This window comes from Ursus maritimus, unplaced genomic scaffold (assembly GCF_017311325.1).
Source record: "Ursus maritimus isolate PB19 unplaced genomic scaffold, ASM1731132v1 scaffold_26, whole genome shotgun sequence".
Lineage (NCBI taxonomy): Eukaryota > Metazoa > Chordata > Mammalia > Carnivora > Ursidae > Ursus > Ursus maritimus.
The window spans coordinates 19,543,352-19,558,722 of NW_024425119.1; the positions used below are offsets into that span (position 1 = coordinate 19,543,352).

Here is a 15,371-nt window from a genome sequence, read left to right on the forward strand (position 1 = left end):
TCCCGCATCAGGCTTCCTGCTCAGCGAAGAGTCTGCTTCTCTCTCTCCAACTCCCCCTGCTTGTGTTCCCTCTCTCGCTGTGTCTCTCTCTGTCAAATGAATAAAATCTTTAAAAAAAAAAAAAGAATATAGTTTCCTTAAAAGCAGTGATCATATTTCATCCTTTTTTTGGTCTTTTTCTAGTTTCTTTTTTTTAATTGAAGTATAATTAACATATTGTGATATATATATTCATCCTCAGGTGTACAATATTATGATTCAACATTACCATACATAGCTCAGTACTCATCAAGATAAGTGTATACTTAATTCCCTTTATCTATTTCACCCACCCACCTCCCTTCTGGCAACCATCCATTTGTTCCTTGCATTTAAGAGTCTGGGGTGGGGGTCTTTTTGCCTTGTTTTTTCTTTGTTTTTTTGTTTTTTGTCTTTTTTTTCTTTATTTTATAAGTTCGCATATGAGTGAAATCATATCGTATTTGTCTTCCTCTGACTGATTTATTCCACTTAACATTATAACCTCTAGGTGGTAAGATTTCATTTTTTAGTTGCTGAATTATATTCCATTATATATATGTATTTAATATATATGTAATATATATATACACACATAAATATTAACAAGGTAATGTGTGTGTGTGTGTATATATATATATATATATATATCTTCTTTGTCTTTTTTTTTGTATAGTTTTAAATCCATATCTTCTTTATGTCTTTTTTTTTGTATAGTTTTAAAGTCAATTTAAAGTTGTTGGTTTATTTAAAAAAGACATTTTGGGGGCTATCGACATCACACATTATACAGATAATCAGCTTTTATTCATATTTTTTTGAATTGTTGTAAAATCACTTGAATTTGGTTCTCTCTGCATTACAAGCCATTAGCATGGGCAGTGAAATGTACCATGCTCACCATCACAATACAGAGCCTATAGGTTCCTCTTTTGATGGATACTTGAGTTGTTTCCCTATCCTGGCTGTTGTAATAAAGCTGTGATAAACCTAGTAGCGCATGTATCTTTTCCAATTCAAATAAATAAAAACTTTTGCAAAGCAAAGGAAACCATCAACAGAACAAAAAGGCAACCTACTGAATGATACAAGACATTTGCAAATGATACATCTGATAAGGGGTTAATATCTAAAATACATAAAGAACTTACACAACTCAACATGAAAAAAACACAAATAATCCAACTAAAAAATGGGCAGAGGACGTGAAAAGATGTTGTTCCTAAGAAGACATACAGATGCCCAATATCCACATGAAAAGATGATCTGCATCTCTAAACTTCAGGGAAAAGCAAACTAAACCACAATGAGATATCACTTTACATCTGTCAGAATGACTAAAGTAAAAAGACAAGGAAGAGCAAGCGTTGGTGAGTATGTGGAGAAAAAGGACCCCTCCTGCACTGTTGGTGGGAACACATATTAGTGCAGCCACTGTGGGGTACGGTATGTTTGTTCCTCAACAAATTCAAAAGAGAATTACCATAGTGATGTGGGAAACAAAGGCAGAAGAAAAATCATTAAATTTCCTTACTACCCACAGCCCATTGACAAGTCCTTGGAACAGACAGTGATGTTCCTCTAGGGACTCAACTGCCTCAGTGTTAGTTGAACAGCCCCTGCCCCCAACACACACACAGAATCCGGTAAGTCTACTTTAACGTATAAAAATTCCTCTGGAAATTTCCTTTATCTCTAAACCCCCCAAGCATATGGCCCACTGATATACATCTGAAGGGTCTCATGACTAAGGTTTTATTAGACGGTAATAAATGACCTTTTCCCAACAATAGCTAGTCCCCTCGAGGTCCTGGAAACCTTGCTTCCGAAATTCCTTAGAGACTTAAGCTATCCCTAACCCCTCCCAACTTGAAAGTATATAATGGGTCACTCCTTATGACCCCATTGCAGCTCTTTCTGCCCACAGGCCCTGTCCCTGCGCTTTAATAAAATCATCTTTTTGCACCAAAAGCGTCTCAAAAATTCTTTCTTGGCCGTCGGCTTCGAACCCTAACATTCTTTCCTACATCACATATCATCCAGTATTTCCCCTAAGTATTTCCCCTTTTTACCCAAAGAAAACAAAAACACTTTTTCTAGTTTCTTTTAATAATAATTGTTTCAAAGGCATCAAGCATCTACAGACACAACTGAAAGGAGACAAGTAAAAAAAATAAAACAAACAAAAATCCTTTACTCCACAATAAATACAGGGCTGTATTACTGTTCTCCCACCAACTACCCATGGGAGACTTAGGTTTCCATAAGCTCAAAGGTACTCCATTACTGCCAGGGTATGATAATGTCAACCCAAATACAGACTGGCACTGTTGAGTTCAAGGTCTACAGTTTTGGCCCTAACTGAAGTGGGGTTAAGGGACCAGGCTGTGCCAGATCCCATAGCTGAGGTAGATAGCAAACCCAATCAGCATCCAGACACCAAGTTGGGCCCAGGTGGCAGCTGTCATCTGCATCATAAGGCAAACATTCACGAAGATGCTCAGGAGTGGGAGGAGAGGCAGAGCAGGGACCTTAAAGGGAAGGCGGGTGGAGCTCTGTGGCTGTCTCCAGATGACCCCAGTGATCCCGGTGATGAGTACCAGGAGCAACACATCCACTGTGATGGGACCTGGGTCTCCAGAAAGCAGACCTGGCCAGTGGGCCAGCACCAGGCAGAGGAGAGTCAGCAGCAGAGCAAGCAGTGAGGAGCAAACATAGACAACCCGTCCAGAGAGTGGAGTGGGGGTGGGGCTGCCTGGAAAAAATAGTGCTTGTAGAGTCAGCTTCTCTGCTGCAGGTCCACTCTCCTCCTGCACCTGTGCTTCATTTCCTCCATTCTCCTCCTGCACCTGAGCTTCATTTCCCCCATTCTCCTCCTGCACCTGTGCTTCATTTCCCCCATTCTTCCCCTCAGGCTGATACCTGACAATGAGAACACAAAAAGCCACCAGGGAGTAATCTAGCAGGGCCCCAACTGACATTAGGTCTAGAAGATTGGTGAGTCCAAGGAAGAATGCCATGATTGCTCCAATAATGCCAAATATCACAGTGGCTGCCATGGGGGCATATGAACCAGTTTCGATCCTGGCAAGGACAGGGAACAGGAGGCGATCCTCTGCCATCATGTATATCGCCTGACTTATGGGGAACATATAGCCCAAGAAGCTGTCAGAGAGACTACAGAAAAATCCAAAAGCTACAATATAGTAAGCAGGGGCCCAGCCAATATGGAGAAATATCTCAGGCAAGGTGCTCCCAGGTTGAAGCTGATAGTAAGGCATCATAAGTGTAAGTGCGGCAGAGACACCAAAATACACCAAAACACAGATGAGCAGTGAAATCACAATGCCCATGGGGATGGAACGATGGGGGTTCTTGGCTTTTTTTACTTTGGCAACAATATATTCGAAACCTATAAATGCATAGAAACAGGTAGCTGATCCACGGAGAATCCCCTGGAAGCCAAAAGGCACAAATCCTCCAGAGCCCAGAGGGCCCAAGCTAGAGGTGTCATTGAGTCCAGCCTGTATGTAGTCCTCTTCTGTGAGCTTCCAGTTGTGCAGGTTCCCCTTAATGAAGCCAGAGATGATGACAAAACTGACAACCAAAAGGTTCACCAATGTGAATCCTTTGGTAACCAGGGAAAGCTGCCTAACATTCCGAGTCAGCAATTCCATGAGCAAAAACATAGGGCCCACAACAAAGAAGCCTAGAATTTCTGCAAAGATATGGGAAACATGTGATGAGATGCTCCCATGAAGGATCTGAGAGATCTGGTTCCTGAAAAGGTTGTTCAAAGCTAAAGTCCAGGCTTTGTTGCCTATATAGGCAACAAAGGAGAGGATGAGGTTCCAGCCAGTGACGAAAGCCCCAAGTTCACCTACAGTGACATAGGTGTAGAGATATGAAGATCCAGAATGGGGAACCCGGACACCAAACTCTGCATAACACAGTCCAGCCAACACAGAAGATAGGCCAGCCACCAAAAAGCAGATCACAGTGGCTGGTCCAGCTTGATCTCTAACCACCTCACCAGCCAGAAAATACACACTAATATCCACTGTGTAGCTCACACCCAGGGCCACTAAATCCAGAGTGTTCAGGCTTCTGGCTTGTTCATCTTCAGCCAGTGGCTGCCACAACTTACGTCTCCGTACCAGTTTTTGACCAAATCTGAGAAGTGCCTGACACAGCATTCTAGCTGGAATTGAAGAAGATTGTAGGATCAGAGAGCTGTAGCAAGCCCAGGGAACTGAGAGACTCAGATCAGGTTCAGTGAGGCTGAATTAAGCCCAGTTGGGTTGGGAAGGATGAGTTTCGTTGCTCAGGCTTCAAAGCTGCTGCTTCGTATTTTTCTCAAATGTGTTGTCCCTCCATAGTGCCTAAGACATGGTAACAAATCATTATTTACTGAACCCATTATTCAGCTTATCAACAAAAGCTCACCAGTCCCATGTCACCTGTTGCAGCCCAAATATCACAGAAAATACACTAAAAGACATCTTGAAAAAACAATCCTGCTTTCCCCCCAGAAAAGGACCAAATACCTTCCAACATTCACTGTTTATACACACCACATGTGTATAATCCCACTGCAATTGTCTAAGTCATATAGTTTCATGTATTAACTAAGCTGTAAGACATAACAGGACATGAATGTATTGTGCAAGAATTCTCACATGAGGGATGTGTGCGCAGTGCTTGAGTGTGAGTTATGACACATTAATTCACAGACTAGATGACTTGTTGCAATTATAGACTCATTTATTAAATAACATCTGAGTTTAAAATATAAATATTTGTCCCCTGGTCTTAAAACCCATAACCCTTATACCAGCTAGCCAAGGTTATATGTCACTTTAGCCCCCTTTTTCCTCATTCTGCATCATCCATTCAGCTGTACTGATGGCCAAGAATGTATAGTCCACCCCCTTCCTTTACCCACTTAGGCCCACAGGGGCACTGTGGACAGAGAGGAGGAGGGAGAAAGGGGCAGGACCTTCATAACCACCTGCAAGAAGGAGAGGACCAGGCTGTCTGGGAAGGAAACACTGGAGAAATGGGGGCAGCAGCCAACCCAGGGTCCAGGACTGAGAAGGGAGAGGAACCAAGAAGGTGGTTTTGTGAATTATGACATTCAATATACCTCACCCAAGGCAACCAGGCAAAATGCACTACAGTTTTTATGTCAACGGTTATGAATGTATTATGGGTAGAGAGAAAAGAAATAAGTCACCTAACTCAGTGGCTCAAAAACAATTCCTTCTGTCTCCTCCTCTCTGGGTTCCAGGAGAGAAGGTGAGCTCACTTCAGCAGATAGTCTCCTCACTGGCCACACTGTGCTCTCTACACAAACTGTGCCAATGGGATGTCAGCTGCCAGGGTCCTGGAGAAACTGCCCTGCTCTGTAAGCTTGTATTAACACACACATTTTTAACTTCCTATTAATTTTCACAAGGAATTCTTTTTAACTCACTCAAAACATTGTCTGAATATGTCAAATATATATTCTTAATGAATGAACACTGCATGTGGTTCCTCTTTTCCCCTCCTCCCCTGCTGCTATTCAAATGATCAGTTCCCAGGAGAAGATCAAGACTTTGGATGAACAATTCACAACAATGCCCAGAAAAGGACTCTGGAGCACAGAGAAAACAAAGTGATGCAGTCCTCACTGTCCTCCCTACTCAGGCTTTGGTTTGGAGAGAATTTTAGGAAATGTTTGCAGAGGTTTTAAAAGACAGAAAGATCAAGTTAAAATTGAAAGGTCTTAATCAGAACACACTGAGGGCGGATGGAGGGAGTTGGGCAGGTATGGGCTAAAAGGGTAATGGGTATTAAGGAGAGCACTTGTGATGAAATTGGGTGCTATATGTAAGTAATGAATCACTAAATTATACTCCTGAAATCAATAATCAATATTACCACATATGTTAACTTAACAAACAAAAAAGAAATGTAAAAAAACATAAAAATAATTGGAAAATCTTCTCTGTACTTTGTCAAACAGAACCTTCAACTTATGGGTCAGACCTTCTGTCTACAAATTCATCTAGACCCCTTACTTGACACTCACTAGTTCCAGTGTCATGATTTACCAACTCACTCAAGATAGAAAAGGAGGGTCAATTCTTAGCTCATGGAAGCTTTCTACACCATAAATGTGATTGAATTGTCCCCACCCACCTCCAGGCTCAAACCATTCAGTGGTTCCCCACACTCCTTCCTTCATAATCTGACTTAGGCTTGCTCCTCTAGCATCATCCCCTGGTGCTAAAGGGGGGTCCTGGGCTTACTGAAATAGACCAGACATGAACAAATGCAATAATAATAGTAGTATTAATAACAACAAGAACAACAACAACAATAATAATAATAATCTGTTTGACTGTGGATGGCTCATCTTATTCCTGGAAGAGGCAGTGCTGGGTACTATAGAGGTAAGAGCAATGACCATTATGTCAGAAATTCTTCATATGAGTCCCGGCCCTTCCTCATTCGGGTTATTTGTTCGCTCTCTCTAAGCCTCAGTCTCCTTGTCCACAAGGGACCTCACCTGACATCTCTCACTGGATCAGCCTGAGAATTCAGTGAGGAGATACAACCATCACACACTGCTGGTGGGAGTGTCACTGGGACTACCATCCTGAGGCACGATCTCAGTGGGATTAAGAATGCACACCCTCCCACGCCGCAATCCCTCTCCCTCCAAGGTGCACACCCCCAGGTGACTCTCTCCTAGGTCCATAAGGAGCCCCTGTGAGCACGTTCATCACAGGACTGTTTGTGGTGGCACAAGTGAGAGCTGTGCCAGCATCTGTTACTAGAGGAATATGTAAGCAAAATGTGCCCTGTGTACAATGAAATATGACACAGCCATCAGAGATACTAAAGCAGATTTATAGCAGCAATTGCATAGGAACAATGTTAAGCAAGAAAATTAAAAGCAGGAGGATGTGTATCGCACAAAGCCACCTATGTACATTTTAAAAACAGCCAAAACATGCTGTATGTTTGTCAAGGATACACGTATACCTGTTTAAAATGTCATGTTATTCTTGTGCTCAAATTCCCCACTGGTTTCTCTTTTCATTTAGAATAGGAGCCAAAGTCTATATTTACAATGACCTACAAAGTCCTGCGGTATTTATCACTGACCCAGTGACTGCTCAGCCTTCTGTTTCTCTCTTCCCACTCATTTCTCTGTAGTCTCTGGCCTCCTAACCATTCTGCCTCCTAACATACCAGACAAGACCCTACCTCAGGGCCTTTGTACTGGCTGTCCCCTATAACTGCACCACTTCTGGCCCAGCTATCCACATGGTGGATCCCTTCACTGCACTGGGTGAAATAGCACGTTTGTAGCACAGCCTTTCTAATCACCCCACATACAACTGCAATCCTCTCCTAACCACACATAACAGACCTCATCTCTCTAGCCTTCATTTTCCCACAGCACTTGTCACTATTTAAGGTACTACATGTTTTACTTATTTATTTGTTCATGATTTATTTCACTCCATAAGCACGTAAGCTCCATGAAAGAAGGATTATTTTTACTGTTTTGCTCCTGGCTGTATTCCCCGCACCTACAACTGTGCCTGACAGAGATGGCACTGTTTTTGCTGAATGGATGACAATATCTAACTACACGTTTAGAACACAGACTGGAAGAGCATTTGTTAAATACACTAAAGCAAGTGCCTCCAGTGAGGAGGGGAAATGAGAATAGAGATAAGCATGAACGGGGAAAATAAAATGCATTGAAAAGGGGCCTCACAGGAAGCAATGATGCAAACACGTCATGACCAAGGGAGGGACTGACTCCCCTCCGTGCACTGCAGGTTCAACACAGGAATTGCAGGAGATAATGTTGTGAGAGCACCTGGTACAGAGCCTGATAAATGGCAGGCACCTGATAGATTTAACATGAGGGGGAACCAGAATCCTGTAATCATCAGGATATGGGGAATACAAAGAAGGAATAGCTGCTAGAAAGACAGGTCAGATCAAGGGAATATGGGGCACCCCTCCTACTAGTTTCCTCTGAACCCATTTCCCTTTTCCCAATTCCTCTTCCTCCTTCAGCTCCTTCAACTATCTTTGGAGGCTCCTGTCGTTGGCACTAAGGATGCTTGTACCATGTTTCTCTCTCTGGGGAACCATCCCCAGACACCTACCTCTCAACAAAGACACATGGTGGTTCTTCACATGTGTTGAATCACAGACCCCTCTGAGGTTGGTCACCTCAAAAACATGTCATACACCCTTCTGAAGTCCATCCATGTACCCTGAGCAGGAATCCCAGAGGAGGACCATCTGAATGGCAGGGTCAGAGAGGGGTAATACTTGCTAATTTCTGTTTCCCTCAACTGTGTTGTGCAGGATGGTCCTTATGCTCTTCCCAATTTTTTCTGAAGATGAGAGAAAGTGGGCCTACAAAGTAAAAAGATACCAGAGAAGCAACCCAAAGAACAGAACATCTGGGAATTAAATAATCTTATTTTATGAATCCAGCAGAAGCAGGCAGAACAAACAAATGGACAAGCAAACTTTCAGAAGAGAAAGCAAACCCATGATTGGGAATCCTGAGAGAGCCTACCACAGATCCAGCTTATAACAACACAAAGAAACATGGTTCTCAAACACCATGTTCAGAAATGCCCTTTTTCCATGAAATAATCTAAAACTATTCCAATGGTTTCTATTCAAGGTAGACTCTCTGACCCAGCTGTCAGAGTCCCGCCCTAATTTTCCTCTCCCCTTAGGCCCATCACCTCCTTCCTAATTCAGCTCTTCACATCCTGACTTACCCTTCCTGGGATGAGGATTTGGCCTGGATAAGTTACCTGCCTTTCTAGGGGCACCCACCTCACTCCTTCTGTCCAGTCTTGAGCCTCTAGGTCCTCTCAGTCCTTTTCTACAGCCTTCCTTCCACATCTAGGTAGACTTTCCTAAGCCATCCTAACTGATCCCCATCTCCAACCTTCTTCCCCTTCCTGTCAGGACTTACATGTCTTCCTGATGCTCATCTTACATGCTCTTCCTGATGCTTTCTGTCTGCTGGTGTCCTTTGTTTGTCACTTAAATTCTTTCACAGCCTAAAAGCTTCCAGAGCACAGGACAAGGATCCATGTACCTTCTCCTGATTTCCACATTCCCACACTAAACCCTCACTCCCCAGAATAAGGATCTGCTCATAATTGTACCATGCAACCATAAGAGACATTTAGGACAGAGAAAATGAATATATAGATGTATTGATTGACTACTGTATCTTGAGATTCCTCAAAATGGGATTTTTTTTTCCTTTGGAAGAAAGAAAGGGCAAATCCCAGGTGAAAACTGGAGACTAGAACATGCACAAGCATCTATTTCAAGACTGTTTCCTGATAACATTTCTCAATGAGGGCCCTGGGTCTATGAATCTCAGTTTAATTAGGAAACAGTCTCTCCCAAAGGAGGTGCTCACTCAGGGGAGGTGCTGAAACAATACAAAGAGGGGCCAGGGAACACGAATCCAGCTTGTATGAATTCCATAATGTCCCTGGCTCCAGTTCCTTCCCTCTCCTCCCTGTGTTTCTCTGTCTCTGAGATCATTCCAAACTCCAAAACAAAGTTCCAAACCAAGTCTCCCAGAAGAACTCCTGTCAAATACAACCATGTACTAAATCGCAGGCTATCTTGCTTTCCCAGCCAGCCCCACACACTCTCCTTTGTCCTGGAGGTCATTGTGTTCAGCCTTCATTTTGGACCTTTTCTTTTCAAAACAGTTTTCCAAGACTGTAAATTCCACTGGTTCCTGTGGTTGGGTGTTACCACTCTTGCCAATCAGGAAGTTGGCCTTGTGGATTCTCCTGAAGAGTTTCAAAGAGACTTTGGATACCAGTTGCTTTGCTAGAAGTTTGATATACACTTGAAAGAAAGGCTAATGAGGCTATTAAATAATTATTTTCAAGTTCTCAAAGTTTCTAAAAATTGGACCTTAAATGCAACATCTCCAGACATTATAGCAATCCCTTTGTATCCACACACAGCAACTTCATGATCCCAAATTATATAAGTTCTCTCATCCTCCTTAAATTTCCAGACAATGAAAACTCTGGACCCAATCAAACCAATAGCTTCCAAACACAGAAGTGTAAAGCTTTTTGGTAAGATGAGCTTCCTTAGAGTTTCTGAAGTCCTAACTCAAGCATCCCTGCAACTCATTATGGGCAGTCAGGAAGACAAGAGTAGAGGCATTTAGCTCAGGGAGAGAGCTTGAAAAAATAGTAAGTGTGGTGCTTGTGTGCACCAACACAAATGGGTCAGAATATATACAAAAAGGCAAACAAAGCAAATGCCACCTGATCACTGGGGTCGAGTCTCATATCCAAGTGTAAAAGAATTTAGTCAACAAAACCAAATGAAGAATGGAATCTTCCCATTTTCTCTTTCTCTTTGTGCCTTCTCTAGAAGGCTGTTTCCAGTCATGGTCATTCATTTATTCATTCAACAAATAAAGTGGTCCTCAAATATTTTTTTTTTAATTGTGTCTTATTTTATTTAAATTCAATTAATTAACATATAGTGTATCATTAGTTTCAGATGTAGAGTTCAGTTATTCATCAGTTGCATATAACACCCAGTGCTTATCACATCCTGTGCCCTCCTTAATGCCCATCACCCAGTTACCTCATCCCTCCACCCACCTTCCTTCCAGCAACCCTTAGTTGGTCCCCAAATATTAAGCATTTTGGATAAAGCAAAGAAAAATACAAACATCCCTCCATTCAAGTTGCTAACATTCCTGCAGTAGGAAGCAAAAACTAAACAAATAAGTAATAAAAATATACATTGTTTTGGGTTTGTAATCAGTGCTGCAGAGAAAAGGAAAGCAAGAAGAGGTTAGGAAGTGCTCAGAGTGGGTATTGTGATTTTAAAATAGATGGTTCAAGATAGCCTCACCTTCACACTGTTGTATAGACATCTACACCATCCATCTCCAGAACTTGTTCATTTTCTTCAGCTGAAACTCCATACCCATTAAGCAGTAGCTCCCCATTCTTCCCTCCCTGCAGCCCCTGTCAACCATCATTCTACTTTGTCTCTCTGAATTTGACTACTCTAGGTACCTCATGTAATTGGAATCCTATAATACTGTCCTTTTATGACCAGACTGGCTTATTTTACTTAGCATAATGTCTTCAAGGTTCATCCATGTTGTAGCATGTGTCAGAATGTCCTTCCTCTTTAAGGCTGAATAATATTCAGTTGTACGTATATTCCACATCTTGTTGATCCATTCATATACTGATGACCATGCTGGTTGTTTCACCTATTAGCTATTGTGAATAATGCTGTTATGAATATGGGTGTACAAATATCTTTTTTCAATTCTGTTTTCAATTCATTGGGATATGTACCCAGAAGTGGGATCACTGGATAATATGATAGTTATATGTTATTTTTAAAGATATCACCATATTGTTTTTCACAACAGTTACACCATTTTACATTCTCACAGCAATGCACCATGGCACCAATGCACATACCAATTTCTCCACATCCTCACCAATACTCGTTATCCTCTGTTCTTTAATAGCAGCCATCCTACTGTGTGTGAAGTTGTACTTGACTATTTTGGAGGAATAACAAGGTTATAACACAGTGAATAAGGGGGAAGCAGTAGGGGATGATGTCAGAGAGAAAGCAGGAAGCCAGATCTTCACATAGATTCTGAGAGGCACTGTGAGGACTTTGGCCATTATTCTGGGTGAGATGGAAACCCTAGAAAAAGTGGTCATTTCACATGTTGCCTACTGATTTTGATGTTCCCTGAGCTAAGTGTTGGGTTCTCAGACTAAGGAAAGGCCTCTTCCAGAGTTTGAAAGCAAGGGATGAAAACGAGTTTTGCAGAGCCCTCAATAGGTGTCTGGTTCTTCTGACAATACAATAAGGGCTGAACAAACTGTATGCTTCCATCTACCTCCCTCTCTAGATGCCAAAGAAGAGATGCCATACAGCCACCCATGGGATAGTGAGATGACAGATTGCTTTCATCAAAGCTGTTCACTTTCTGGATTAATTCTAGGCAGGACTGGATCACTTAAAATTTGAACAAAAGTCATTTTAGTATCATTCACTATTTTGGTTATTCCCACCATTACTGTGGATAATCAAGAGTGGATATGGAGATAAAGGACACATTTCTGGAACCTGGTGAAATTAAGGACTGCAAAGACAGATTAGGGTAGAATGTCAGAATGGGAAGGAACCATGAGAATCAGGCAATCATAAGCCTTAATTACTAAGTGCAACCAAGACTTGAACTTGAATGCAGGGCAACCCCCAAACTGTACGCTCATTAGAACAAGAGGAAATACAGCCACCTCCGCCAACTCACCTACCTACTCTACCACCCCCAGCACCACACCTCTCAGATTCCATCCCAGTCTGGCAGAGGCTGCATTTCAAGTCACTAACATGCATCTAGATGGAGACTAACATACACCAGACAAACCGTATATAGATCAAGTCCATCCACCCAAACGCAGACAAAAATCTATGCAGATGTAGAAAAAAACATTTTGCTTCCTTCCTGCGATACCTATGGAGTCCCTGCTACATGTGCACACCACACTAGTATCATTGCACCATTGTTTGGGTGAACAATCAGATAACCAGAGCTTCTCTGGAGGCTGTATAGACTCCATGTTATCTAGCATCATTCTGGGATGGTTGTGAACAAGGTGCCTTTTCTTAGTCCCTTTGGGATAACTGCAGAGAAGACAGTTAAATGCAACATTCCTCATTCATGGTTTGACACATTGACAGGTTTAGTTTCAATCAGAATCCATTTCTGGAAATTCTTAACATTTCTATCACACCAAAACAAGATGATCTAACTGGCAAATGAGAAATGCCCGAGCTTCTGCTTCTATTTCTAGACTTGTTCTTTCTAATCCCCACTCTGCTTTGTAATTTCTATGATAATAAAAGAAAAAAGAGAGAAGAATAAACCAAAAGAATATAATCCAAAATTCATAGTTATCAATTTGGGCTATACTTGGTAACAGATATTGGCCTTTCCACATGATTTTGCATAAACTAAGGTTAAAATGAATCTGCCTTCTGGAAGCACGTAAGACATATCAATTGATAATGGAGAGAAGTAGCCCAAGAACTGCTAGAGGGAGAGAGAAAGACAACCCAGAAATCAACACTTGCCACATATAATCAATAAAACAGGTGCTGTACATGAATAAGTGTTGTCTGTGCTTCTGGCATTGGGATGCTGCCCACACTGTACATGGCGGTGGGGAGGGGAGAGAGGAGGAGAACAGTTTAAGACTTTAAAGGCCTTTAAAATTGAAGAGTTGCAAACATGTTTTCTGATAACAGCAAACTCCCTCCTGGAGACCCAGTATTTTAAAGACCACTAGGCAGCCACACCCAAGGGGAACTTGGTAATCTTGACTCCTACAGGCTGACCTGGCCTATAATCCATTCCCACCACAGCTTTTTAAAATTAGATAAGAAAGGCAGGGAGATACCTTCAGCAGCTGCAAAAAGTTGATACCTAGCTCCCTGAGCATGGAGGCCCCTCAGGTCCTCTCTGGTGATGGGGATCCACCTTATGAAATTGGAGCTGCTATTCTGCAAAGTGAACACTGATATCCTCTCTAAGAAGATATGACAAAGAGACTTTCAGAATCTCCAGTGAGAAATGAGGCAAAACATGAAGGAGGCAGCAGAGCCAGGTGGAAGAATCTTCATTCGTTCAAAGAATATGTCTAAGCACACTATGTTCTGGGCCCTGTGAGAAAGACAAAGATGAAGAAAGCAAACTCTGCACCAGGTCAGAAAGGAAATGCCAGGAAGGAGGACAGGGCAAACAGGTGAGAAAGACCCTGGAGGAGAAGCAGCAAGGAATAACTTCCCGTAACTCATATTTTGCTCATCAGAGCTGAGAACTTTTCTGGTCTGGAGGCCTCCAAATCTTTCTGACCCCAGCAAACCTACCTGCCCTTCCCAAACTCACAAGGTCTCTGATCTGCAGCCCCCAAACCAAAGTCTAGCCATAAAATACCTTCTGCTCAAACGCCACAGGGCTTCTATAGCCAGGGGCATTCCAAGTCCCACCTTCTTCCTCTCTGGCTCTGTCTCAGTTTTCCTGCCAACTCTATAAAAATGAGAAATCACTTACCCATGGGTTTTATTGGCCTCAGAGGAGAGAAACCTGAGAAGAAAGTGCAAACCAAACCCAGGGACAGGGAAAGGATTGGCCAAGCTAAGTTAGGACTTGAGTGAAGCTTAGCGGAGGTGGCTGGGGGAGGAGCACTCAGGGAGGCGGAGCCTCCGGGAGGCGTGGTTTTGCAGAGGCCATTGCTTGGGGAACAGCTGGGAAGTGTTAAGGAGGTGGCATAGCCAGAATCCAGGACAAAACCTAGAGGTAGGCAATGGAAGACTAGTGGGGCCCTGTCTGGGTGAGGTGGTTGACTGAGGGCTTAAACGCGACTTCATTGGAGGCTTTGTTGGCAAGAAGATGTGAACCTAGAAGTAAACTAGCTTTCCAGGGTCCTGGGTATGGAGGAGGTCCTGGCTGGCAGGAGGAGAGTGTAGGGAGCCCGGTCGACCACAGCCTGTGGAGATTTGGAGTCCAGTCCCAGATCCAGCTAAAGAGCCCAGTCAGGAGTGGATTTCTTTCCTTCCTTCTTTTTTTTCTTTTTCTTTTTCTTTTTTTCTTTTTCTTTTTCCTTTCCTTTCCTTTCCTTTCCTTTCCTTTCCTTTTTTTTTCTCCCTTCCTTCTTCCCTCCCTCCTTTCCTTCCTTCCTTCCTTCCTTCCTTCCTTCCTTCCTTCCTTCCTTCCTTCCCTTTGAGAAAGAGGGTGAGCAGGGAGAGGGGCAGAGGGGGAGAGAGAGAGAATCTTAAGCAGGCCCCATGCTCAACATGGAGGCTGATGTGGGGCTCAGTCTCACAACCCTGAGATCATGACCTGAGCCAAAATCATGAGCCTGACATTTAACTGACTAAGCCACCCAGATACCCCTCAGTAGTTCTTTAAACAAGGATAGAGGCACACCCTCACCAGCCGCCTCTCCCAGAATCTCCTACTAGGTTCTTCTACCACCACCATCCATCCCTTCCCCCTCACCCATGTTTCCTATTACTCCAGGAATTAAAACCAAAAGGGCTAAGTCTTAGCTTCACCTAAGGGATTTCCTGAGATAGTCATTCAGTGCTCATAGCATATTCTAACTGAATGTGCATTGAGCCTTGTGCTGGAGGAAGTAAAGGAAAAGATAGAGTTTCTGCCTATAGAGCTTCCTGCTCTGGACAAAACATAGGGCTTCCAAGTCCCTGAAACA

General features: G+C 42.8%; 1 protein-coding gene across 4 annotated transcripts; it reads right to left on the reverse strand.

Annotated features, from left to right (window-relative positions):
- Positions 1–47: 47 nt before the first annotated feature.
- Positions 48–14,766, reverse strand: LOC103677844 (cationic amino acid transporter 3-like). 4 transcript variants are annotated; one of them, XR_005837881.1, is made up of 3 exons: positions 14,210–14,766; positions 4,166–4,400; positions 49–107 (listed from the first exon to the last, which is right to left on the reverse strand). XR_005837881.1 is itself a non-coding variant. In XM_040642208.1 (3 exons), the coding sequence occupies exons 2-3, from the start codon at positions 4,212–4,214 to the stop codon at positions 2,391–2,393; spliced, it is 1,779 nt and encodes a 592-aa protein (XP_040498142.1). In that variant the 5' UTR covers positions 4,215–4,400; positions 14,210–14,766. The 4 variants fall into 4 exon arrangements, 1 of the variants encoding a protein (XP_040498142.1); XR_005837879.1 differs by having other exon boundaries at positions 51–107; positions 4,176–4,400; XM_040642208.1 differs by lacking the exon at positions 49–107 and adding an exon at positions 2,391–2,855 and having other exon boundaries at positions 2,901–4,400.
- Positions 14,767–15,371: the final 605 nt, after the last annotated feature.

What these genes read in the sequence shown, in the direction of transcription:
- LOC103677844 (XM_040642208.1), bottom strand. Translation starts at nt 4,214, where the DNA reads ATGCTGTGTCAGGCACTTCTCAGATTTGGTCAAAAACTGGTACGGAGA. An exon ending in ATGGGGGAAATGAAGCACAG is followed by an intron (nt 2,856 to 2,900) that starts GTGCAGGAGGAG and finishes GTGCAGGAGGAG; the next exon opens with AATGGAGGAAATGAAGCACA.